Genomic DNA, 27,806 nt, shown 5'->3' with positions numbered 1-27,806 from the left:
CGCCAGAAAATAAGCCACAAACACACGAGTGACGGAGCAGACTGGAGCTTTTGAATCCCATGCTATGGCACTCAAAGCAGGTTCAGGTTCATGGCATGCAGGTGTGCACCCTTTTAACCCACATTGGTCCACCCAGCATCATCAGCTTAACAGAGAGAGAGAGAGTGTGCGTTGGCAAGAGGCTTAGGAGTTACCAGCACCTCAGTGCTTGTGTGTAAACAAGCCGTGTACAGTATATTATCAGAGGGGGTTGGCTCAGCAACACACTCCACGTGACTACACTTCAGACAAACCCTGCGCTTGCATGGTGCCTGCACTGCACAGTGGGCAAAATAACAAAAGAATGCCTGCCTGCCCGCCCCCCACATGCACACACAACTATCCTTTTATACTGTCTCTGTGCAGGTGTCTACTTGCCAGTCTCTACGCGAACAGAGCAGATGGTGCAAGAGAAGATTATATTCAGAACAATCACAATAAATCTAACACCCTTATATGTTCCTGTTTCCTGGAAAAGGGTAACAGACACAATCACACTACACCAAAATCTAGTCCCTCCAAAGCCTGCTTGTTATCTCTGCCATCAGGAGAGAGAGAGAAAGAAAGAAAAAAAAACATACTGCGTGTCCGAGCGGGTTTCAGGTGTCGGAACAGCTAAGCTTCAAAGTAATAAAGCTCACTTTGCATCAGCTAACGGTGACACTTAATAAGGCCTAGCATAGCGAGAGGCGTCGTTTATGAGGCCCAGATGTCGTATGCCACTTTCGCACCGACGGCGACCTTTAAAGCTCTTGGTGTAAATTGGTCAATGTGATTTAAGGGGGGAAATATGTGGCTCAGAGGGGGGAGATAGTGGTTTTCATTATTTTTAAAAGCCAAAAAAAAAAAAAAAAAGTTTTATGGAGTGAGCAGAGGGGGGATATGGGGAATGAAAATTATCTTTTTGGATAATGAAGGGTGGAGATAAAAGGAGGAACAACAAATCTAGTTTTAGGGAAGAAAACTGTGTTGTTTGAGTAATAAAGCAAAAGATAAAAATACAAAACAGATGAACTGCCTACAGACATCAGCTTTACTCTTCCCTGAAGCTTCAGAGTCATCAGCAGGTGGTATATCTGTCCAAGAGACTATTTGAAATCAAAAGAAATCTTCAATCTGACTCACGATTCCCCATTTAGTTGAACTCGTGTGATCACTCGTTTAGTTGTGCTTGGATACAAAGAACGGGACTAAAGTCAAAGCAAGAAGGTCCAGCTCCAACCTGCTTTCGATCATATTTTATTGGTAAAATTCGGACCTGAAGTGATCATTTTAATTGACAAACACAGAAGCCTGGGAAGGATAATCAATGCCAAAATCAGCTGTATCCATCTCATACCCGCTGCTGATGGATTCACTGCCTGCAGGCATCGTAGATGGAGAGAGGGGGTGGAGGCTGTCTCACTGCGCAGCAAAGTTTACAAGATTTGCCAGATTTTAAGATGCGCGTCAAATTAAGCTTTCATTTTATCTTGATCATAACAATTCATATAAGCCAGACATGGGCACTTTAGTGGTTTAAAACATACTCTCAGACTCAAAAGTATAAAAAAGCGTGATAAAGAACACGACTGGCTTCTTGCTCAATGCGTACACACATAAAGAGCAGAGTTATCAGCTCTAGATTGATCTTTCACTTCACTTGAGCTCATTACAGAAAGCATCAAACTGGAATCTTATCCAGAGCAGCAGGTGATTTAACTGGACCAGAACCTCACCAGCATCTATCATCACTGATATCAAAGAGGTAACGTGTATGCAGAGCCTAAAGGGTACTAAGAGACGCTACAATACCCTGCCATAGCCGGTTCATCCTGGCGCCATCTGGCAAGCAATTAAAAATAAAATAAATAAATAATAAAAATCGAAAAAGAAAAAAAAGATGTACCACCAGACATCAGGGTAGTTTCTTTCCTCTGACTGTGAGGCCACTGAATTCACCCTCCTACGCTTCATCATGAATTAAGCTTCAGTTATCAAATATCTCGTCATTCATTTTTTTTGGTAATACAAAGGGAACGCATCTGTTTGGTTATACAAGTTAGTGTTGTGTAATGATCACTGAAATTAATCTTGAAAGCGGAATCAGTGTCCTCATCGCCGCATCTTTAAAGATTTATGTGTCAGATGAGAAAACTCAAGCTGCAGCTCAACCATGAAAAAAAAAATAAAATATTTGCACTAAATCGGCAGGTGGTATGGAAAGAAAAAGCACCACCCTAGACTTAACTATATTACACAAACTTCTGTTTGCACTTCAATCCAGGCATTCAATCCAATTATAAACATAACAGAGAATAGAGGGCAGGAATAATACATCCAAGAGAACATGTGTGGACATATCCAGAAAAGAAATTACAAATATAGCAGGTAATTTTGTCCGAAGGACGTGAAGGATTCAGTCTGAATGAACATGACAAGGACGACAGATTGTGGGCAGGGAGACGGCCTGCCCTTTGTTTGCATATTGCCGTTTTATTGGTGTCATTATGAGCCATCTTTGCCCATGCCACTGGGCCATGTAGTCACCACACTCATGTCAAACAAATTAAACTTAAATAGAGCAGGCCTTACATAACACCGCATCTTTTCTCATTACGGATAGAAGGGAAAAGAAAAAAAACATTCACAGTTTTGCGCGCTCTTCTGCGCCTCTTGATGTGGACTGATTACAGCCCTGCATTATTAGGGTGACCACAGAACTATTCATCCACATTAAAGCTGCCATCATTAGAAACACATAGACAAACAGATGTGCCACCCACCCACCCACCCACCCACACACACACCTATGCTTACATTTAAAGCAGGCTAAAGGGTCTCTAACGGCCATTTAAAAAAGACCCAACAGTCGAAAACAAACACACACAGAATGTACACTCGCTTAATGAGAGCACCCATGGAAATCTGGGACACAGGGATAAGAGTCTGTGAGAGGGCTGGCGACTGTAATTAAATACAATGGCTGGCTTCTGGAGCCTTGTCAAGCTGAGGCATGGAGCAAAACAATGGCAGGCCTGTGGACAGAGAGGCAGAGGAGCTCAGAAGAGAGGACAGAGCTACTTAGTCCTTAAGCAGCTCTCACCCAGGCATTATTCAACACCAGCCTGCATCCAAGCTTTGATCAACACCACCCATCTTACAAGCCTGCCTTTTGTATGATCTGCAAATATCATACGCATAAGCAGTGGAAAAACTGACTCACGCTCGCCTGGAGAGCTTCCCTCAATATCCTTGAAACACGTTAACACTGGGGATGTGTGTGTCTTTTAAGGTTTCCAGATCCGAGCCCCTTCCAGAGCTAAGTCACCGCTGTTAACTTCAGCTAGAGTATCACTCCTTTAACCAAGGCAGAGCAACAAAGAGCAGACAATAACCTTAGGGGATGTCGGTAGGAGTTACTGATAAGAAATCTATCGTGCTTCGGTGGGGAACTGAAACACAAACCATATGGTTGCAACAGTTGTTGTTAAGCAGACACAAGGGTGAATGAAAGTCTGCAGCAGCCTGGAATTTTGTCAGACGAGTCCCAGCAGCGGGAATAAGCGACACAGACTGCCAGGTGTAACCAGCGAAAAAACCAAACTTGACATGGCGATGACTTGGAACTGCAGAACTTCCCTTAAAGGAAGCTTTGTCTGACCGCTGACTCGTGACCGTGTCTGAGAGTTACGAACGGCGGCTAACAATGAAAAGTTTGAAGCATTCTTCGGTTAGAAATTGTAGCGAGGAGCCAAACACAAAAAGAACAGAGTTATCTAATAAAACCAATTCTGAATGACCAGTATGTCCAAGCACCTTGATTTAATTTAGTTACACATCTCCTTTGATTCCCAGACAAGTCTTATACACATGTGCGTGCATGTGAATGTGCACGTACGTGCAAGCTACCCCCAGATGTCTTAATAGCTTAATGTAGTGCGGTGTTCTCGAACTCAGAGCCAAAGCATTTTTGATTTAATTAAGTTCAAGTGTGAGTGGTCTGTAATGCTGCTCTTCAAATTCACTTTGCATACATCATGAGCCACAAGTGCACTTAGAGCGAAGCCGAGGCCTCCCAGCCACATCCTCCATAAGCAATTACCGCAACACTAGACTTAAATGGACAAATATGCACGAGAATGAAATGAAATTTATTCTTATGATAAACTATCCTTAGATGTAATACTGACACAAGGTAGCCTGGCTAACATCAGCACTTCAAAGGCATCAAGACCAAGAGGCATACACGCTCTCACACATACACAAACCCCACTGGCTATTATCAAGCCTCCAGACACCAGGCCGTCTCGGCCCAGTGCTGCCGAGCAGTTCTTGAGGTTCAGCTCTAGGTTAGTCCTCTGAGATTTGATTACCTTCATCCCCACTGGTTACTGGGGCCAGCTGTGAGGCATATTAATGAGATTTCACCATCATTAGGGAGAAGCTAAGTACATTAGCAGGCTGGCTGGTTGGCTGGCTGAACTGTAGTAAAGACTATTGCAGAAGAGGAAGGAGGAAAAAAAAAGGGATGGAGAAAGAGACAGAGGGCTTCATCGGGGTCCTCCACTTAGCTGAACCCTATTCAGTCAGACTATTGCGCTCTCTGGGTTCCATTAGATTATCTGGACACACAGACATGCACACGTACAGACACATGCAGGCCATCTGTACGCTACGTACGACATATAGACTTCCATTTGTGTTTCTGTACAGTGTGTGCTGGAGAAGAGACATCAGACAGACCACCATGCCACAGGCTGCTGCATTAGGACTCGCTTTGAAGTCTGCTTAAAATAATGAGGTGGGATGGCCGATGGAACAGCCCTGCGGATAGAGAAAGCCTAGGGAGTTGTAAGCCAATGTATCATGACTGTCCACAAAAACGAAAAGCAGCAACCTAAGCGCTGTAACAGAGCAGCAAGCGAGCAGAGAAGGGCATCATTCATGCACGGTGTTTGACTTTTACCAAATATTCAGACTTTATTTCTGTTTTCCAATGTAAGGAATGCGTGTAAGCATAACAGACAAAAAAACCTTACACATATATGTACAGGAATGCTTTGTCAGCACTCGTCAATTACCGAAGGGGGAAATGGGACCGCTTCCTTGCTTACGGGGAAATCCTGCCATTCTCTAACAAAGCGTCATAACAGCTCTCTGCTGAAAATGGACTGGGGTTCCATTCGCCGCTTTCACACCGATTACTGATGGCAAAGTCACGCACGGCATCTGAATATGAGCCGGAGCGAGGGCACACACACACACACGCACGCACAGACTGACAGCTGTAAGGAGAGGACCAGTGGGGTGTGTTTGTGTTCAAACACAGAGTGCGAACAGTTATTAGATGGGAGAAGGGGGAGGAAACTGGTGGCGAGGCCGACAGGCGTAAGCGAAAACACACGCTCACAAACAGGAGAGCCTGGGGAGGTTAACATCGGGCAGGAGTGGAGAGCAAAGCCTCCTCCGCTAAGTGAATTTTTCCAGTTCATCTTGCCAAATGTGAGTCCCAGAGCTTTGAGCAGCAGTCATATTCAAATTTCTGCTTGTCAACACACAAAATAATCAACAATATATAACTGAAGTTTTCCTGATGGAGGGCTAGCAATGGTAATCATGTCTCCACAGCTGTTTTCATACAAACTGCTGGTAACGATGGGAGAATGGGGCGAGGACACAAGCGGTCCATTCGCTTTAGCCCTCAGCAGGAGATAACCTGCTTTGGATGTGTTCACTCTACAAGCATAGATAACAACAGGCTGCTGACTGTGAAATCACCTGACAATTACCTGTGCTGCCCTAAAGCAGAAAATCAGCATAATCAGACATCGCACGGACTCTGTACTGGGGGCAGTTGGTGTAAAGACCATTTAACCTGTGATCAGCCTGAGATATTGAGACATTTGCGCTCTCATGTGAAGTTCCTTCGAGCAATATCTTTTAAATCAAAATGGCTCATGATTACAGCTTAGTTTGAACAATGTGAGTGTGCCACCTAAACATGCAAAGACAAAGACTCATAGGTAAGACGAGCAGACTGCTCACAATCAGTGCTCATATGAAGCTGGGTTAGGGAGATTATTGGGGATTGTCTTACTTCCCTGGATGTGCTCCACCTAAGCTGCTGCATGTAAAACCTTCATTCTACCATCTCAACGTACAGAGAGGGGGCAGAGCGAGGTGACGAGAGGAGGACAAAGTGACAGAGGAACGCGTGAAGTTACAGGACTCTGTCACTAGCGGGTCTCCAGGCTTTCTGAGCATAATAGCGACCACATATTTCCGGAGTTGTGCAACAACAACTGATTCCAAGCCCTGTTTGAAGGTCACATGATTCACATATATATTTAAAATAAAGCATCGGACGTCACACTGCCCTTAATACAAAGGAAGGGAAGCTCAAACTGACAAGTTTAGCCTGATTATATCATTTTCTGCAGCAGATGTAACATCACTTCCACTTAAGTGAGCTCACTGTGGTCTACATTTCAGGGAAATGACAGACTAGTATTTTGCAACCATTGCAGATATCCAGATTCTGGAGAGAGAGCAGAAATTGATGTGACAGCTTAAGTTTTTATTGTGCACCATGTTTTGAAGACTTCACTGACTCAAGACAAAATTGTTTTTGATGGATAACGCACCAAATTGGGGCCAAACACCCCAAGCCGCCAAAATCGTCCCATCCCATCTAGACTGCAAGAAAAACACACACGTATGTGAGTGATAAATGAGGGCCCGAGCAGAGGCCGAAGGGCAAGGCGGTTCCCGAGTAGGGAGTCTTTCTTGCCTGTTACTACGATCTCTCCTCAACACCAGGAAATGGTGATGTTTGTCTTGGACCAGGAGTGGGGAAAACAGCAGGTTGGGTTTAGCATGGGTAATTTATCTTCACACCTGGACGAGCAGGAGTGTCTGCATGCATAAATGTAACAGTGAGATGCACTTTTATTTTCTGCTTTATTAAGGGAAATAACAAAAATGTAGTTAATCAAAAAGTCTTGTATGAAAAGAGCAAAAGTTAAAGGATTTTAAATTGGCGGTTGTCCCCTTTAAGGTATCCTCGTGCAGCAAGCACAGCTCTCAGTGCAGATGTTATGCTTGGATATCAAGAATAGGAAGTCCTATTCTTACCACCTGCTGGTTTGCACTTGCAACTTTCACTGGATATCCTCAATGTCTGAATGCTGCGTTAAATTTCAATTCTGAGAAGGGGACAAGACATTTTTGGCTAAATTTAAGGTAGTCAAATGTTTCTCAGATACAACAAGATGATGAAAGAAATTCACATGACACCGCCAATAATAGGGTGAATTTACGATACAGAACTTTGGGAATTTTGAAGAAAACAATGTTCCTGGTTGCACTCCTGATCTGATAAGTGTTCTTTGGAGATACAGAAGGTTCTTTCACAAAGACCGCTGCTTGTTCTGTCATTAGGTCTTAACCAGAGACCACTCATCACCAATTATGATCCTTTTCGTGACTGCATTAGCATTACAAAAAAATTTGTTTACTCCTTTACAAGTTTGGGGTCGATGAAATTGTAAATGTGCACCGGCAAATGCTCACATTTCCAGGAAGCGCTCCAGTTCTAACACTGGGAAACTATCTCTGCATTTTAAGACAACTGATGTGAAGCAGCAAATAAGTTTATATTTATAAATGCAGTCAAACTGTATCTGGCACTTATGTAAATGTGGATCTGCCTCTCCAAACATGTATACTGTGTCATATTCTGTATGTGTCTCGGAGCCTGTGCGTGTGAACACCAGCATCTTCTTGTCAAGGCGAGGCCTGGTTTTTATCAGCGCAGTGGCCCCCATTATGTTCCCAAAATCCTTCTCCAAGGGGCCCAAGAAAACTTCCCACTCTGTGCTGCCAGGACTCTGAAATAACAACACGCCAGGTTTTCCTATCACAAATGGAGAACGAACTGAGAACATGTGTGGACAAACTGGATCGTGGGGGGAGGGAAAGAGCAGAGAAATGAGTGATTCAGCATATGGCAAAGGTGAGCTCTACGGGTGCTAGACTTTTTAACGGAGACTTCGTGTTAACCTCAGTAGCTGCTATGTCCCGCTGCTGCTGCTGCCACATGCTGGCTTTTGGTACAGCTAATTCTAAAACACATTTCATAAATGCAATAAAACACTCCAACATTTAGGCACCCAACTGAAAGAAAAACAAAAAGACAAACACATCAGAAGGCATCCAAAGACTGCCATCTAGCTGGAGAGAACCACAAGATCCCTGACAACAACGCTCCCTTGCAACCACGAGTGACGCGGTGTAACTCTACCCAGCAGCTGTCCATGCCTGCTGACTGACACTGGGACTATGTGAATTGGCACTCGCCCCGGGCTGACTGGAGATATCTGGCATGAGCTGATGGTGTGGGACATGGTGGTGAGCACAAGGGGGCAAAAGGCAGCCCCTGTAAGCCAGAGGATACCAGGATGTGCTCTGGAAAAGCAGCACGTTTTAGTAGCCTGTCGGAACTATAGTGGAGACTCCGTGATAGTGAGTGCAAGAATATAAGCTCTTGATTAGAGAGCCATTAATCCACATGATGCCCACAATGGATCTGCCATTGAACATGGAGTTACTTTAAAAAGCTGATCACACACATTTAGCAGCTGTATAGAGCTGAGTATAATGACTGACCTACATTAAGGGAGAGAAGGGGGGAGGCAGGGCAGCGGGAGGAGAGAACATCTGAAGAAAAAAGACGAGATGAGCGACAGGACCAAGGGAGGATGGTGACACGTGAGACAAACATTTCAAAAGCAGGACCCAGATAAAAGCTCCGCATGCTGGCATGTTTGCTTTTAGACGTTTAGTTCAAAGTAAGAAAAAGCAGAAGGTGTAACCGCAGTGTAACCTTCCTTTGTCAGCCATTATAAAAAGGGAATTTACGCAGCGTTTCTGGAGTAACATACAGCTGGGTTACTTCAGTACAACTCAAGATCAAGGTCATCATCGGATCATAACAGGAACACATGCAAGTAAAACCCCGGCCCTTTGCAAACTGTTCTTTAATGTTACCACTCTGACTTTAAAAACGACTTCATGAAACATTAAGCCTCTCTGTTACAGAGTGCCTGCATTGGTTAATTATAGAACTATGCATGAGCAGATGACTGTGTACATGTTTTTGGGCTTTTTCCCCCCTAAGACAACAAACTGTACTCATGCACACTGTGAGCCAGGAGGGTGCCAAAACAATACTAATCCTGGGCCACCCAATACAGACTCAGTGTGTGGTCTGACAAAAAAAAAAAAAAAGCCTTGAAGGTTAGCATTTACTCATCTGGGTGATGCCGTTTTGCAGAGCCACTTAGAAAGAGTGCAACATAAGCTTCAATTCCCTCTATTCCCATAAAAGCCTCAAGGTCAGTGGCATTACAAGCAGAGTTGGAGGGTCAGGGGCCTGGAAATATTCCTGTGACCTTAAAGTAATCATGGAGAGAGACAGGTGCTGGGGAGGAAGGAACAATGGTTTAGAGAGAGGGTGAGTTTGTGAACACTGCACGTCTTTTTCGAAAATTACAGTTGAGTGATGCGAGACAGATGATTTCAGTTAGAGTGGAGATCATGAACACATTTCTGCCTTTAGCATTTAAAAACAACGACACACTAGGAAATGCTGGAAAGTGCATTTGATAAAGGAAATGAATTACGTTCACACACATTAACCGGGCCCTATTCATCTTTATTGGCAGGAGTGCCACACACATTGCCTCTCCTGGTGTTTGAAGGCCAAAAGGCCTTCATGAATACTTGTGCTCTAGTGTTTGCACTTCACTTGCTAACAGAGAGGTTATCTGCCCATTGACACTCACTAATCCAATGTGGCTGGCAGCATTCAAAGTCCTCCGTTCTTAAGCGCATATTCAACAGTGGAGGAAGCGGGTCGTAAATATGGGAGGGAGAAAAGGGCTATTTGCATTAGAGGGCTAAAGTGGACAAGGAGAGGCCTTGAAGAGGTAGATAAAAAAGGGGGGACAAGGATCAAGAGGGGAGGAAAAAAAAAGAAGAGGATCACGAGGATCTGGAGAGAAGAGAGGATCACCAGGGACAGGCTTTGTCATGTTAAATCGCTTCTCTCAGCCCATGTTCTCCCTTTCTCCTCCTCCTCTCTCTGGAGAATACAATAGTCAATCACAGGGGAATAGATTACAAGGGTCCGATCTTCTCAACTTCAGAGCAGGATAGTGACATTGGAAGTGGGCTTGAGGTCGCAAATAAGCGTGTGCAGGACTCAAGTGGGTGACAGCGTGTGCTCAGGGCAGAAAACAGAACCCAACAAAACCTACAGAATACCTCGAGCGCACACAACTTGAGCCAATTTCAGCAGGGCCAAATTTTAAATTTACAACATTGAAATCTCTACATCTATATATGCAAAAATCCACTATTTCATTTGTGTGCTTGTTAAGTAAATGAAAAACACACTTTCTAATTTTGGCCTGTTTCGAAACAACACAGCAGAGGTCAGAAGGCAAATATTGGTTATGAGGCAATAAAAAATGCTTTAAAAAGTGCCTCTTCATCACGCCATTTCTCCCCAAAATTAAGAATCCTTTTAGGTTTGTCACTTCATTTACTTGTCAACATGAGTTACAGGTTATAGTTAAACCTTACATCTGCCTTCAAGCCTCAGCAGGTTAATGTGCATTCCTCTAACATAGACTGCAAACATAATGACCATGGTTCCCTTCATAAATTAGCTAAAAGTACCAATGTCAGCTTTAGAGTTAAAAGGGCATTGTGCATGTAAATGGAGGCATCTGCAAGAGTCTGGACAAGATGATGCAGCAGGCGTGCCATTATCCTGTCACTAGTCTGTTAAGGAAGTCAAAGATGCTATGACCCAAGGGCTTTTTTTTTTTTTTTACTAGATCGGCAAAGTGGTTAGAGTGGCCTAAAGACCCCTCGGAGACAGCTGACATATGCAGAATTGCCAGACGCAGAGGAAAACAAGCTAAATGCAATTTAGTGCGGCTGCCCATCCTTCATATACAGAGATTTGGAGCCTATATCATTGCCTGACGAGGCCGCACATTTGACAGAGCCATTCTGCATAAAGCAATGCGCGTAAATCCAAAGACGAGAATAGCAGCTTATAACAAAAGTTCCCCTAAAGGCTGCACAGCCAGCCAAATCTTCTCCTGCTCATGCCCCCTAATGATGAGTGATGACAGGCGTTTTATTCAAATGTCTGGTGCACAGTGTCGGTGGGGCTCCTCGGTGAAGATGTGGGCAGAGTGAGGGGTAAAACTGGGAGGCAGCAGGAGGCACATTCAATTGCATTTGATGTCAGTGCCATCGCAATAAAAAACAAAAAACCCAAAAGCAGAGGTGCATGTCAATAGCGCTGGGACATTAGGTTTGCTCTGTGTTTAGGACAAATGGCTGCTGACAGCAGGCAGAGTCATTAAGGGAGTGCAGTGGGATGTTACTAGAATTTAATGGAGGACATGTTTAGCTTCCTCGGGTATGGGTCGTGCTCTTCCCTTCTCTTCCCCTCTCTGTGGGTGCTGTCTCTGTCTCTGCAGACACTAATTTCCTGCATGGATCCCTGACCTTTCAATATAACCTGGGGGAACCATTTGATCACAGCACAGACACACATAAACCACACACCATTTCCTGTGATATGGCTGCCCACCAGTCAGTGGGACTGTTTTTTGTCAGACGACATTGCCTCTTAGAAATGGAAGCCTTTATCATAGAACATCAAGTAACTACATCTTCCTCAACTTCCCTTTTTTCCTTCTTTTTTTTTAAGAAACATAAACTAGATTGTTTTTTTTTTGAAAGTCAGTTTCAGTTTTGTTACTAAGTTTTGTGAGGTTGCCATTATTGTCAAACTAGTTTAAAAGTGAAAACATGAGTACAGTTGTGCTCCAAGCCAAGCGCTTGGATTAGCCTGGTGTTAAAGCTTCCACCTCTCCCTCCTGTCCTTTTCCCCCCAGGGTTCAGTTAACTCCAGCTGGCCTTTGCTGATTCAACTGCTGCCTCTGCCAGCCCTGTGACCTGGGCTTCATTATGACCCTCGGGGGCGATTGGGTCTCGTTTTGCTGCGACCCAGTTTCACTGCAATAGCAATGTATGCCACTCCCAGTTAACTCTGTCCATTAAGCTAAGTGGGGCCCGTCAATTATTCAACAGTTTCCAATGTATAATTAAAGAGATAAGGTGTACTGTCATGAATAGTGGCACACGCAGGTGAGGAAAGACAGCAGTACTTTTAATTCAGCGTTCTTTGTTATCATATATCTGAATGGCAAATTTTTTCCAGTGTGATGAGAGGGATGTTCAGAGAAACAATAATGTTAATCAGTAATAAAAAGCAGCAGCAGGGTGTTTCATAATCATTAGATAAAAGACAGGCGAGAGGACAAAATGAGGAAGTGGAGAATTAGGGGAAGTGGTTTAGCATAGGGATGATGAGAAGATGAGAGCTGCATAGAAAGAAAAAGATTCACGGCCCGAAGGATGAGTAGAACATACTGTGTGTTTATTCTTATGCTTTAAAAAGAAAAAAAACAAAACAAAATCAACTCATTTATAAATCACACTGAACTCAAACGAGAGTGAGTGCAGAGAGAAAATTAGGCCATAGTTTTAAAAGCAAGAGAAAGCAGATTTACAGAGCTGCCCGCCCGCCCACCCTCCCCCCTGCTGTGTAGGTGTGCGTCCTGGGGGAGCCCGTGATGTTAATACAGTTATTAAGCCTCTCCACTGAAGCCTGCTCCACCTCCTCTACCCCGAGCATCAAGGAGTTCTCTCTGCCTGCCAGGCAACGGGCAAGCTTGCCTCTTCCACAATGAGATCAAACAGACCCAAGTAGGCCAGCTCAGGGGAAGCCTGTGATGAAGCGTCCCACTGAGCAGCGAGGGCAGGTGGGGTTGGGTATGTCAAGCCCAAGGAGAATCCCAGCAGGCTTTAGGAGAAGGGGTGGGGGTTAGACTTTAACCTTGCGATAGCTCCTCCTTCACTTCTTCTTCTCTTTAAAGTCAGCTGACCAAGATTCCCATGCACCTCTTCTTGGAGTTGGGGATTACAGCCATGAAAGGTTTTAGTGAATGTATATGAGAGCTGACTTTTTCTCTCGTTAGCTTCAAGGATATGTGCAGCCATCAAGGAGGTTTGCAGGTTGATAAGACGTGCACGGCGTACAGCCAGGATAGCCCCCCCCCTCTTTCTCTCACAACCTAACTGGTTACCCCTGCAGCAGGGTGTAGGTGTGTGTCTAATCGCTGCGTTACTGCGTTATAATTCAGACAGAACAGGGAAGATTAGTGTTGCCACTCCTGCCTGTAGCCAAAGGGAGCAAATTTGGACAAACATCTAGACAGCGTGCAAAAGTTGTTTTTCTAAAGTACTAGCAGATTTTTTATTAACATTTTATTTTCCACTTATCTGCAGCAGTTTTTAACAGGAATATAAATGAAATGGCTAAGTTTTGACAAACATTGTGACAATGCTGGCCAACTGGCTCGCACACATTAGGAAGATCACAGGAGGGCGTTTTGTGTCATGATGACACTTGAAACTAAATGAAAGGAAAGAAAGTTAGTGACTAAAGAGATGGGCAAGATAAGGCGTAATGTGCTGTAACGTGGTAAATAGGACGGGGATATAGGTCATTCTGTACCAGACTCAGTTCCCCAACACTGGCCTGTTGGCAGCTAATGGATGCAGGCCAAGTCTCTATCAGTCGCACTAGAACACTAATAATATGAGTCACCGTGCCAAGAATCTCCCCTTCTTTCCCTCTCCCAGTTTTATCCCTTTACTCGTTTGCCCCTCTTCCTCCTTTGCCATTTGTTCTCTGCTGCTTTTTGTTCAGAAGGAGAAAAGGCCAAAAATCCAGAGACCAAAAAAATGACATTAAACCCCCTGAAAGGCTCCACAGAGATTACTGTTTGAAAATGCCAGCCCCTGCCCGCCTCCCCCTCCTTTTCCCTGCGCCTGAGATCTCTTTTTCCTCCCTCCCCTTACCTCCATCTCAATTTCTTTCAGCTGAGAGGTGCTGACAGCCCAGACACAATAATCTGGCTCTATTGTGGAACTGCCACAGTGGCAGCAGCGCTGTGCAAAGGTTTCCCACGTATGGCGCGAGGGCAAAGCGGGGTGTCACGTCACGGCGGTGCCACTGAACAGTGCCGCTACAAGGGGGTGGGGGGGACTGGTAACTACTTGCAACAGAGCACCATGCAGAGCTGCTTGACAACTCCAGTTCAAAATGTTGTCACCTTTTCCATTAGTCAGCTCCGGGGCTCAAGCAGAGACCGAGAGGAGGGGAAGGGCTATCTAAAATCAGAAGTGTAGGAGCTCCTTGGCAAAGCACAACGAGGGCTTCTCTTTGATCACAATGCTATCACTGGGAGCACAGAAAAGATTATTTGAAGGTTGTTAGACTATGGTCAAAACAAAGCAAAAGTCCAACACTGGAACACCAACTGAATTATTTAGTGAGCTCCATCATATCTTTGGGCAAACCTAGTGGAGCAAATGTATTTCTTCATACACTTTTCTCCGTTTCCTTCATCTTTTCAGCCAACTATAAAAAGCCTTCTACAGGTTACTGTTAAAAATCTCATGGAATAACAGAATGCACCCTCTGAGCTCCAAGTGCTGCATGGCTGCATATTTCCCCGTAAGCCCAGCCTTAAACTGAAAACAGGACTATTTTTTTTGAAGAAAAAAAATAAGGAAAGGATAAGGAAAAGAGAATCATTTGTGTCTGATTTTTAACCAGAGAAGAGAGTGTGTGTCATCCTGAGGGTTGTTGACTTAACTCCACTCACAGCAAAATGAACAAGCAGCAAGGAATTCCGGCACATTATTTTTCCCCGGAACAAAGAAAGGACCTCGGCATCTGACATAACCATTTAATTAACATGATATGGGCCTAGAAACGCTCTCTCCTTACTATCAGCCAGGGTACATCAATAACAATAGCCCAGATAAGAGAGAGCAGGTCACAGCAAAGGTTAGACGTATCTTTAAAAAGACAATACCACCTCCCTTTTGAGAACACAGCAACTCCACTCGTAACAAACAGGATCGAGTTGTTTCAGTCTGCACTCGTCACCTTTCATAACCCGCACTAGTTTGAAGCTGCTCAGCTAGGATGCATCTCTTGGCTCACAGAGAGCACAAACATATCAAACGTGGTTACGGGGGAACAAGTGGCATGTAACCCGAGCCCGTCTGCCCCCTTCAGTCGGACATGCTGTCCTATCCATCACTATCCAGCTCTATACTCTTCCTTCCCACCTCGACCACACTGCTGGCAGTCTATTTCATCCTGGTCCCAGGTGGGTCTTTAAGAGTCAAATGTCAGAGGCCGAGCTGCAGCCAGACACATAATGAATATGAAGCGATTCAGAGGGGCTGTGGGAAAGAGAGGAGACTGGTGTCCAGACAGTCCTGAGTCATGCTGAGCAGACCTTTGGCTGTGATGATATGAGAGAGAACCACAGAGGAAATGCTACGCAACATGGACATCTGATGTTATTTAGAAAGGTGCTTTCATAAATCAAGACATATGAACAGGTCTCATCTTCCTCCAGACTCTGTATGTTCCTGCGGGGCTTGTTAGAAACGGAGATAGCAGGTTAAATATAAACCAGAAAACAGACTCCAGTTATTAACTACAATGAGATCATCTGAAACACCGAGACCGTTTGCTATGTTAGGAGCTGGCCTGCTGGCTTAATAAAAGCATAGTTGAAACCAAGGCGATTTTGTTTTGATGTGCACAAAATAACTGCGGAACATTTTGTGATGGGATCACACCTGCTGAGACGCGTTCTCAAACCAAATATTTTATATTGACAGCCCAAATGAGGATGGGTCACCTGAGGATTTATGAAATAGATTACAAATTAAAAACAATGTGGGACGGCGGTGTAAAGCTATCATTCCCACACCCTTTACACACTGCACTTGTGGGTCGGATCGCACAGGTGTTTGAACTTGACCTTCATTCTAATCTCAAATACACATGTGCAAAGTTTCACGGCTGCATATTGCACAGTTGAAATGCTACAGTGTTGAGAAACTCTGCCCACAGACTGAAGGGACATGTGAACACCTGCCCTATAAAAACAGCCTTTAAAAGGCAGTCTCTGCTACAGCAGCTGTCACCGGGGAGCACACAGACTCACTAGGTGAAAACAATGGGAGTCATGCTGTTGCAGCTGATAAATAAGGGCAGGTCTGATTCAGGACTCCGTGCTGATTTTTTCCCCCCCTTGCATTCAACGCAAACACGAGCTGTGGCAGAGCATTCGTTTTCAGTTAACAACACCAACTGAGACGGCAGCACACGGTGCTGTTTTTTTGTCCCGCTCGTGTGAAAGTGCCAGGCTTTTGTATTTTTAGCACACTAACCTCTAACCTATTTCCCCCCCCCCCTCTCGCTGTCCCGCTCTCAAAATAGGCGGGCATTCCACTGCGGTGCATGTGCAAGTGTGCGTTTGTGTGTGAACTACTTGAGGTGTGCACGGTTGTCATCCATGTGATGCTAACACAGATCCCCAGAGGCAAAAACTGAGGATGAGTGTGCTGGTGGGAAGCAAGCAGTCCTGTGCTCTGGCCTGGAGCTAGTGGCCTGAGAGAGCCTGGCTGACTGCACAAGAGAGGCAGAGGCATGCAGCGGTCCTCTGCAACTGATGAAACAAGGCAACATTCCATGTAATCACTCTATATATAGAGGATGCTGAAAAAAAAGAAGGTTGGAGGGCAGGAAATCTTGTAAAATATGAGGAAAAATTAGGGCAGGGAAGCATTAAAGATTAATCGCCACACTGACTGCCCGGCTCAGGCTTGCCATGCGGAGAATGCCACCACGAGATGGGAAACAGGGAGGAAGATAAAGTGTGAGAAAGGACACACTTTAGGAATGAAAATGCCTCGCAGATGAATTCTGGGATGATAAATGTCCGTGGTTCAATACCCTGATGAATTTATGTGTGTTCCATTGTGGGAGGGTGGGGATAAAACATGGAGATGGGGAAGAGATGGGAAGCGCAGGGAGAGAGAGGGGAAGAGGGAGACAGTGCCGGTGAGCTAGCCATGCAGAGCACATTGCGAACAAGCCATCTGTAGAGATAAGTAAAGAAGTGATTACAACAGGCCCAGCTCAATTTCTGACAGTTGACGCTTGACTGCCCCTGAAGAGCAGAATTGATTTAAATGAAGAAGCAATGAATATTTTAGAGGGCAGAATCCCCCTTTAACCTGAACAGTTTTGATGTCCCTCCCAGCCCCGTGCGTGTGTGTAACGGTGCAGACACCAGGGAGAATGTAATTATTGATAGTGAGATTACAGCCCTGTTGTCGCAACGGCTGCAATCAGCTGCCTCCTTTAAGCCCTGATGAATCAATGACACTGCCTGGATCTTTTCTGTCTGCACTGCTTTGTTCATCAAAGTCAGCTTTGCAGTGTACACCAACCCTTGTTTGGGGATTTAGCGGCAAACCAAACTGGTGTACAGTACACTCTGACTTTTGCCTCCGGCTAATTCTCTCCGCAAACAAGCTGAGGCCCATCAGTTGGTTTGAGCGTGCGTTCATGTGTGCACAAAGGAAAAGAAAAAATGAAATGCCCAGACAAAAATATGCTGAACCCGTGATGTACTCGATATGCAATAGCAAGGCATTACGTCGCGCCACCTGCAAGACAACATCAAAGTTGCGAGCCAGCTATAGCAGTGTTTGGAAGTAAAAAGCCGGTTATTCTGCCACTCTGTTCAAGGTGAGGGACCACACCCAGTCATTACACTTTGTGGAGTGACTGAGCCAACGGGCATTTAAACAAACAAAAACACGCATCTTTGTTGCTCTTGGTAAACTTACTGCAGCGACTGTTGTAAGTAACTGTTGAATTGCATTAAAAGGGCAACGACTGCTCCACAGGTAGGTGGCAAGGTGCCGTTTTTGGGAGCAAGTGATGGCAGGTTGTGAAATGCTGCCCTGCAGCCTTTCCCAGGAGAATGGCAGGAGCAATGCTGAACTCCGGTCACTCCTCTGCCATTGCAAACATACCTTGATGACACAATTTGTTATTGATGTTACCCTGAAGGTGAGAGCAAGCGTATTCCAGTGGACAATCAGATTGCACTCTTTCACCCACACACATCTCCCCGCTCTGTGATGTCCCAGGCATGCAGGCTACTAAATCGCAATCACCTTTGGTTGATCGGGTTTAGATAGATGTGGCAAAATGAGGAGACCGCCTAATGCTTTCCTTCTCCAGAAGAACAGATGACCTTGTCTCAGAGCTGTGCATCATTTCTGCCAGTCCCATCAAGTCCGGACCAATAAAGCCCCACAATAAAATCCTGATGTTCATGATGGCACCAAGACACATTTGTGTACAAGCAAAAAACATAAGACTCAGGGACCCCACAGTCGCATAAAGGGCACGGTCATTCAGGAATACTAAGGCCTGGAATTTGCATTCCTGCCTTATATAAACAGTCACAAGCTGTAATGTTATTAAAGTAGCTTTGCCAAGAAATCCTTGATTGTTCCAAGAAAATAAAATTTGTACTTTATGATCTTCCCCTTGTAGGATAGAACCCCCCCCCACACACACACACACACACTTCTGTGCCAGAAACCGACAGTACTCTAGCCAGTTCTGCTTAGTGACCGGACTCACCGTTTATTTTCTGTTGTTCATGTTTTTCCAGTTTCTAGCATGCACTATAAAAAAAATGCACATAGAAAGAAAAGGTGCAGGAAGTGATATTTGCATTTCTTTCGTAAGGCTGACACAATCTGTTCTCCTGCACAAAGTCCAAACACATCACCCACTTTCCGTGTTTCAGTGTTGCTTCACAACACAAACAATTACGGGTGCTTTTTGTTGTGCTGTCTGATACTGCAGACTCGGAAAAAACTAAATGGACTTGCCTGTAAATCTGAAACTTAAAAAAATGCAAATTCAAAAAACTGCTCTTACAGCCAGAAAAAAAAAAAGGGGGGGGGACAAGGACTTAAGGACTAAATATCAAACAACTCAGATTAAGACACATACTGTTCATGTAAGCGCACTTTCATCATCTTTCATCATCAGAAGACAAACATGACAAAGAATGCTTTGCTCTCCATCTCACATATGCTCTATGCAGTGACTGATTCTTTTACACTATAGACAGCCTGAGAAAAATATACCCCAAAGAGCAAGACGCCCATGGGCTGCAGAGCATTTGAGCCTACCGTGCAATCCCCCCTTTCCACCATATCCCCAGTTTTTAAGTGTGTGACAGTCATGTGAACAAAGCCGCGTGCATTCTTTCGTGCATGAGCCTATAACCGCTGTAAGGATTCTGACTGTGACTCAGTGAAAATTCAAGTGGATTTAATCTGCAAGGCCACAGACTTTTCACCTGAGCCATTCAGAGCCTTCTTCCAAGTAGAACCAAATTACAAACAGCACATAATGCCTATGACTGGGCAACCTGGTGATAAACAGAGGCTACATGTAAACAGTCAAACCTCTTAATACACACCATCTTTTAAGAACTCGTTTTACAGGCTCATAGTGTGCTGGATTATATCAACTGATGTAAAATGGAAACATAATCTTTCTCATATTGCACCTTTCAGTCTCTTTAAGGATCCCCTCGGGAAAAGACCAGTCTCCTATGATTAGTTAGCTAGCCTGGCAAAAGAGCACTGAACATTGGTTATGTATCATAACCTCTACTCTACGAATGCTGTTGTAGGCCTTAACCCTTTATCATCAAAGTATCACACTTACTGTGTAATTCTGACTGTAAAATGACAAAATAATGCTCATCTTTCTTTTCTCTCTAGCCCAAAATGATTGAGGGGATATGAAAATCTAGGCAGGGCTGGTTTTTCTGTCTGTATTCAAAAAGCAGTACTTACAACTGCATTGTGTTACCGTGATACACCGAATATCCCGGCAAAAACTGACTTCTCTTCTTTCCAAAAATCATTAATATTGTCTCTAGAACAAACAGTTATAGAGATGTGATCATCTGTCATTTAACTATAGCATTACAGATTCAAAACAGCCATGTCTAATGAAGTGCATGAAGGGGCTCCAACAGATGAATAACAATGGAAGAATCTGCTGATTCCATGACTTAAGCTAGACAGGTATAATTCAAATATATATTGGTGATACAAGTAAGAAAATGAGGAGTAAATCTGAATGTCAGTAAATCCAAGCTGAGCAACAGCAAGTCCTGTACGACTTAATTACACCCCATTGGTGTGTGCTTTGGACTTTATAACGTTTAAATGCACAAAAGAAGCAATTTGAAGGAATATCACTGTCACTAATATCACTAAAGGGAAGGGAGTAGGCTCAAAAGCATAATATGGCCTTGTTAAAGAACCAATAATACTGGGATGAAGCACCCATATGATGTGGATTTATACCCACTCACTTAGTGGGTCCAGAAGGCCGTTTTAGGCTAGATTCACTTTAGCAAAGATGTCACTGAGTGCATGCTTAGAGCCAGAAAGCTCTTCTGTGAAGCCTGTAATGAATAGTTAGATCCAATGTGGAGGGGTTGAAAAAACAGAGGACCAAAAAAAGAAAAGCACAGAGGGGGTAAAAAGAAAAGAAAATGGTAAGACCTACCAGGAAAAGTGCAGAGGAACATACCATGACACTACTCTCTGTGAACTTCAAAAAACAAAAAAGCAAACAGATGTTTATGGGATTGTCTTGTGATTTTTTTGAATCTGGCTCATTTGGATTCCTGCGTGAGAGCGGGGAGTGACGAGGAAATCTCGCGCTGTTGTCTGGGTTGTTTTCTAGCCCTATGATCCAATAAGCCTCTGAGCCACGTGATGACACTTACGGATGTTGCGCCTCTCTGCTCTACACCCTCCCGTCAATGTTCTCTGGTTGTGCACTAAATTTTTTATTACATTCAAGCAGTAAGGCAAAGAGCAGATATGCTACCCCTCACCCACACACACACTCTCACTCTCCCCCTGCAATTCCTCCATTGAGCAAAACAATGTGGAGTCGAGTGAAGGATCAGAGGTCTTTTCCTGGGCCAAACCCCCACAGTCTCCCCTCAGACGAGCTCACATGGTTTGAATCAATGCCGCCACTAGAGCTGTTTTAGTGGACCGGTTCAATAAATACTATCAGGCTCTTTGAATATCTGTTTAGAACAAAAAAAAAAAAAATGTACGAGCTTCGCCTCTTTACTCGGGAGAGATCTTTTTCAAAACAAATAATGAGATGAGAAAGATGAAGAAAAGATTACAACACGTACAAAATAGTTATGGCTGCTTGTCTTTTGTTGTTGCTGCCAAACATTAGAAATTCCTGTCTAAATTTCCCTTTGTCGTGCGTTTCTATAGTCTTGAGACAAGGAGGAAATTGGTCCTTAAGAGCCCGTGGAGATTCCTGCCTTTTTTTTTTAGCTCCTTCAGCAGTGAAAGACAACAGAGCTATCCCTTTATAAAAAGGGCCTGCTCATGCTTTATGCAGCCTGGCTCTACTGAGGTAAAGAATGGGAAGCAGCTCTTGCTATACTTTGTTGCTGCAATAAAACTCTCTCTCTCATATCTGCAGCAGATATGCTATCAGCAAAATTAAATCTCCCACGGCTGCTGGCGGATACTGACCCAAGGAGATCATGCAGCAAACGCATGAACGTATCATCAATCTAAACTAAATCTCACTGATATAAAAGCACAATAAACCTGCCATTTATAAAGACTGCTATCCTCACTACCTAGCACAGGAGTCTACACATAAAATCATACTAACTGAAATATTGTTTTTTAAAAAATAAAGTTATGCGAGAACATCACTTCAAATTATTTATTAAATATAAATAAATGAGTGCAAGGCTTTCAACATTTAACAGATACAGTTGTCTGGTGAAGGCCATGGTGCTGCTGCTGAGGAACTTTGGCCTGTGGGTACAGCTTCCCAGATTACCAGAGGACCAGGGGATAACACTGGCATGAAAGTTTGATCTGATTAACGCTGGCATCGCTTGCACAAACCTGGTTTGCATTAAGTGCAGATTTCAGGAACGCAAAAGCTTCGGGTAGCGTGGCCTGGATCAGAGCGCAAACAGACTGGCAGGAAAGAGAAGGAGGGAAAAACCCCAAACCTGAGCGAACGCTCAGAAAGAAACGAGAGAGACGAAAGTGGGTCAAATATATATAGGCCTGTTGCAGCATTGACGGCTTACTGATTGTGATAACGTGCAGCGCTGTTGAGCACATATTATGGGCTTTAAATAATTGAAGTGGTAACTCCAGAATAAAAAGGCCTTCAAATGATCGTTTCACATGCGACCGGCGTGTGCTGGGAAGCGCAAAATAGGAAATATAGTGATTATTATGCACACACACTAACAGGGAGGGTTCAACTTCACCAATTAGTGAGATGGGGGGGGGGGGGGGGGGGAAAAAAAAAAAAAAAAAAAAAGCACCTACAGTGATTGGAGCCGTTCCAGTGCTGGTTCCTGATGGACGTGCTGTACGGATGGGGCGCCCCGGGCATCAGTCCTTTCTCCGGGATCAAGCATCCTCTGCTCTGGTTGTAGTAATCCATCATTAAAAACGGGTTCGGGCTGGGATTCAGTCCCACAACGTCCACACTCTCATACATCATATGAAGCAGGGCGACGGCAGGGGGGAAATATTAGCAAGAGGGCAAAAAACAAAAACAAAATACCCGAATTGTTTGTGAGGGGTTGGTTTTCAGCTCGCCACCAGCAGCGGTGCCGAACGGAGGGGGGGAAACTGCATTAAAATCGAGGGGAAAGTGGTAAATCCAAACACAGCAGGGACATCGGAACATTTGGCATCTTCTCACGGCAATGTGAAGATCGAAAACCAGACCGATGGATGAATCGGTGTCCGAATGCGCCTGATCGGATATGAAAACATAATCTCAAAGAGCAGTCTGCGTTGTGTCCGAGGTAAGAAACTCGACAACAGAAATACAATAAAAGGAAAAAAGAAGAAGAAGAAAATCGGGGACGAGCCGAATAACTTCAACAGAAGGTGTCTGTCTTTACGGCGCTGCTCAAACAGAGCAACATATGAGGCTGTATCCACACGACAAAGAATAAATCCAACCCCCAGTGCAAACAAATCTTTAAATAAATACAACACAAATCTCCAAAGTCTGCGTGGACAGCGCAGGGAGATTTGGGAATGTGTTGCAGGCGCAAATATTAGGAGAGGGAATTCCGCAGAGTTGCAGTTTGTCCTTTTGGGTTACGGTCGGTTGTCCCGTTTGCGCCCGTCGTGGGTGGACTCCTGTCAGCTCTGTAAAACGAACCAGTCCCCCCTCCTCCTCCTCCCCCCCAGCCTCGCAGACTCTGTTGCACTACAACGAGCGGCCGCTTCCCTCCGTCAGACCCTGCTCTCCAACATCCAGGCTCCCGTTAAAACGCGCAGCGCCGCCTTGTTTTGTATTCGGGGAAGAGAAGCCTAAAACCATTCCCACACCAAACCGTGCGGCTATCATGTTCTGCAGAAATGTGACAAGGCACAGCAGCTGAGAGCTTTGGCTCCACCTCCACTCGGCTCTTTCTCTCTCTCCTTCCCCCCCCCTCTCTCTCCTGCTTCCCCTCGGTGCCTTTCATGCGTTGCTCCGCCCCTTCTTTAACCCCTTCAGGGACGTCACCACGGATCTCCCTCTCCCGAAACACGGGCACTGCGGGAGTGTTTCTTTTTGGGGGGTGAGCCCGCCGGCCGGCGTCAAACTGAGCAGCGAGGGCTTTAAATAGGAAAGTATTTGAGGACATGATTAAGTTATATAAGCTCAGTAATTAGTCTTGCGTGTCTTTACAGAGTGATTGTGCACACAGCGGCTGCTATAACACAATCTAACTCTCTTGTTTCTTTTTTTCCTGGAATTCCCCGTTTATGTTCTCACTCTTTACTGGGCTCCTCCTTCCAACTAATTTGACCCTTTCCCCTCATCAGTCCCTAACCCTCCCGATTTTCTTCTCCCCCGGCCGCGGTCTCCCTAATTTGCCTAATGCTATGCGGCTGAACTTTTCCTGAACCCAGGCAAGTAGGCAGCCTCACCTTCTGGTGACCCACTGGCTGACTCGGATCTCTGGCTTGCTCTCATCCCCACATTATTCAAGGTTTCCCACCTTGTATACCCAGTGTAACACTATTACACTTTTCCTCTGGTGCTGCCCAGAGAGGCGCCTCGGTTCACACAGCACACACAAGGATAAAAAGTGCCAAAGTCACCCAGTCATAGTAGCAGGGCGCCTAACTTTTTCTTTCCTCCCTCACAGTTTAGTTACAGCTAGAAGAAGTCCAGGAAGTTGTTTTCGGAGTTGCTGCCTTTATACCGCAACATTCCAGGTAACATTGTTCCAGCTTATTAAGCAAACCCTGCAGCTGTGTCATCCATGAGGCATAGCAAAAACTCACACTATAAAAGCAGTTTTAACAGTCAGCTGACGCTAATATCAGTGCTGATAAAATATAGTGGCAATGAAGTTTGTAGCCCCGTGAGTGCATCCAAACTTCTCATGTTTTGCCTTTTTCCCCTTATGTGCTTCAGAAATCCCAGCCTGTAATTTTGTGATTGTCATGTGATCTGGAGGACAGCTGCTTGCCCAAATTGTCTGTGCATGCATAATAGTAGAGATTAAGGCCAGGCACCAACATACAAAACTGTGTGGGGTTTTTTTTTAACCTTAACAATGTAAAAGCAGAAATGTAACGTTCGAAACACACAGAGCAAATTCTGCCTGTTTCATAACTCAGTGGGACGTCCCTGACAAAGTCGAGAACATAGGAGGACACTTTCCGAGCTGTTTTGGTATCTCGATGTGGACGCAAAGCTTTTCCAAAACTGCCTGGGTGGACAGTGAACATCTGATACCCGATCTTGTGAAATGTATCTGCGCAAACACAAGCACGGCCAAAAAACCCTGAGTGGCTTGTATTGTAACCTACACCACAGCCGAGACAATACCTCTCCTCCCCCACTTTCCCTACACCTGAGCCACAGGCCACAGCTGGGTCTGACCAGCATGTTTTTTTTTTTTGTTTTTTTTTTAAAGGGATTATCTGCACACTGGCAGGGGGGCTCGGCTTGCTCCGCCTCCAGTGACTGTGACACTTATTTAATGCAGGCCCCTAGTGTGTTTACCCTGCCTGATAAGAGCCGATGTGCAGGCCTGGGCCATGGCGACCCCTCGCCTGCATTGATAGCGCAGCCACACATTCCTTGACAGGATTAGCCCAGTGAGTAATGGTTGTCAGAAAATGCTAATTTTCCAGGCTCTGTTTTCCTCTCTGAAGAGGGAGCATTCATCCCTGGGTAATACCCCATGATTGCATAAAACAAGCTGAGAGATAACAGACTGCTGATCATTACTTATTAAGAGAGGGGAGAATACAAGATTAGGCTGACATACAGTCCTTTTCCCACAGCTTTTTATTTGTAGCGAAAAGAGGAACTCCATTAAGTCAAAAAAAAAAAAAAAAAAAAAAGAACTGAATATATCCAAGTGGCTAAGAGTAAATACATGTGGCAATTTTCACAGGAGAAGGTGATATTGGAACAGCGGACTCCTCTGAGTACACAGTTGGAGAATTGAGTGTGTTACACTGCATTAGTGGAAAAATTAGGACTGGTTTTTATTCCCAGTAATAATATGTAATATGTCACTCTCACATGAAAGTCAAAATATAAGAGCCAGGACATACACTTGACGGCTGGTACCACAACAGCAGAAGTAAGAGTGGTAAGTTAAAGAGGGAGAGGGACGAGAGGCACGCACACACACGCAGGTTTCAGCCCACATCAACACACACCAGTTCAAGTGGCTGTTCTTGTTCCAGCATCAACAAGCGCCACACTCCTGAGAACATGGAAAAGTACTTTGGCACTGGAAAGCCAGAGAGAATGAGATTGTGCCTCGATCCCCTAAGTTGACGCTGAGGACCCAGTCTCAGATTCGTCGCTCGGGCTTCAAAGTGGGGGTGCGTGAAGTGCCCACTCCAAACCGATGCACGGACCTGATCAAAGCTGCATTCAGACGCAGGGGCCTTGCAGAAAGAGTTATGCAACTGAAAATAATAGGGAGACACCACGAGCGGCAAACATAACAACCTTGATCTGAAGCAAAGCTGCAAGTGAGAGTCTGGTGAAGAATTAGAGAGAGAGAAATAGGGGGTGGGTGGGGGGGTTTAGGAGAGAATTCAAAGAGTTTTATGGGCTAAGAGAGAAGAGGAGATTGCTGGCTGGACCTTGAGGGTGTCAAACTATTTTTACTGCCCCCACTTTCCTTCTTTCTGAGTCCAATCAGGGGCACTAGGAAGCTGTAAAAAGTGCACGCCTTGCCATTCCTTCCCCAAGGAGATGGGCAGACAGGTTAGAACAAACAATAGGTTGTTTTGTCATTTGGATTATGGCGCACGGCAATAGTGGGGGGGAGCACAAGTCCTGTGTAAGTGCACAAAGTGGACTCAGCAGTATCCTTCTTTAGAGCATGAGTGAGAATTTCTGTTTCTGGAGACGATCCACTTACATCTGCAATCAGCCCTTGGCTCTTGTGTTGCTACCTTCACTCTGGAGACCATTTCTGTCCTCTGTGACTAACGAACACATCCTGCACAATGTGCTCTTTATTGGACATGATGGTCAAATCAAAACAGAATCAAATTGTCTCAATGTCATGGAAAAGTCTGCTGAGCTCTGGCTGCCTAGAGACACTAAACAGGCAAAACAAACAAAAAAAAAAAAAGAAAGAAAGAAAAACCAACCAGACCTGCCGTATCGCTCAGACAACAGTCGGCTTGGGTAATAGCCATCTCTTGACACGATAAGGCCAGAAATGTTCCAGTTAGAATGGCCTGGGCCTAATTTTAGAGTTCCTGTCTGCCTTAGTGGCTACTACACAAACACAGGCACTCATGGCTCACCTCCCCCAAAGCACTCCTGCACATGTGCCAGCAGATGGCTAATGCCCAGACGATAAAGAAGTTGGGGCAAGCCTCGGCAAAGGTTTCTATCTTTCTTAAATCTTCCCAGCGGCCTAATAAAGCAGCACAGCGGTGGAGAATTCAGAGAAGAAGCACTTTAAGGAGTTGAAATGTGTCCTAATTTGAGACGGCAAGATAGTGATCGAGTCTGTTCAGGTCTCTGTCACACTGTGAGACAAAACGGGCTCTCTGTATGTCAGCATTATCCCACGACTGATCAGCGCCGTAATCCCACCCCACCCCTATCACTAGCATAGCCCTGGCAACCACTTCCTCCTGTCACTCTCCAACTAGAATCACATCTTTGGCGTGCATACCTGTGTGGGTTTACGCATGTTTGCTTTCAAGTCTACCTGAACCTCCGTGGCCCGTCTGTTACCACTCCGTTCCCCTTACTGCCTTTACAGTTTCCGTGTGTGTGTTTGTTTGCACAGCTGGTTTTGTGCAGCCTGTACAGGCAGCACCAGCCAAACCCAGCAGCTGTGCTCCCTGACATTGAGCCAGTGCGTAATGAGGGCCCGACCCTCCAATGTGAGAACAAGCTCCAGTTATCAATGAACAACTGTATCACTTCCACCTCCCTCTGTCAATCTAATGGAAACACATACACACGCATGCGTACGCATGAACGCACACAAACCTTGACCTAAAGTTAAACTGGTCTATAGATCTCAGCCTTGGTGCTTTGCCATCCTGTGTGTGTGTGTGTGTGTGTGTGTGTGTGTGTGTGTGTGTGTGTGTGTGTGTGTGTGTGTGTGTGTGTGTGTGTGTGTGTG

The 27,806-nt window shown here is 44.9% G+C and overlaps 1 protein-coding gene across 2 annotated transcripts in view; it reads right to left on the bottom strand.

Annotated features, from left to right (window-relative positions):
* raraa (retinoic acid receptor, alpha a) overlaps nucleotides 1-27,806 on the bottom strand; it is a 101,855-nt gene that overhangs the window by 15,779 nt on the left and 58,270 nt on the right. The window contains exon 1 of one of the 2 annotated variants that reach the window (XM_042225154.1): nucleotides 22,498-27,763. The exons of the other annotated variant lie outside the window; for it this stretch is intronic. Within the exon in view, the coding sequence (XP_042081088.1) occupies nucleotides 22,498-22,675 (178 nt within the window). The 5' untranslated portion in view covers nucleotides 22,676-27,763. Of the gene's footprint in view, nucleotides 1-22,497; nucleotides 27,764-27,806 lie in introns of those variants that run through there. 2 annotated transcript variants of the gene reach the window in all.

The sequence above is a fragment of the Haplochromis burtoni genome, unplaced genomic scaffold, assembly GCF_018398535.1.
Source record: "Haplochromis burtoni strain Fernald_Lab_line unplaced genomic scaffold, NCSU_Asbu1 Contig_162, whole genome shotgun sequence".
NCBI lineage: Eukaryota > Metazoa > Chordata > Actinopteri > Cichliformes > Cichlidae > Haplochromis > Haplochromis burtoni.
Note: the sequence above shows the minus strand (reverse complement) of the source record. Positions and strands in the feature narration are given on the sequence as shown.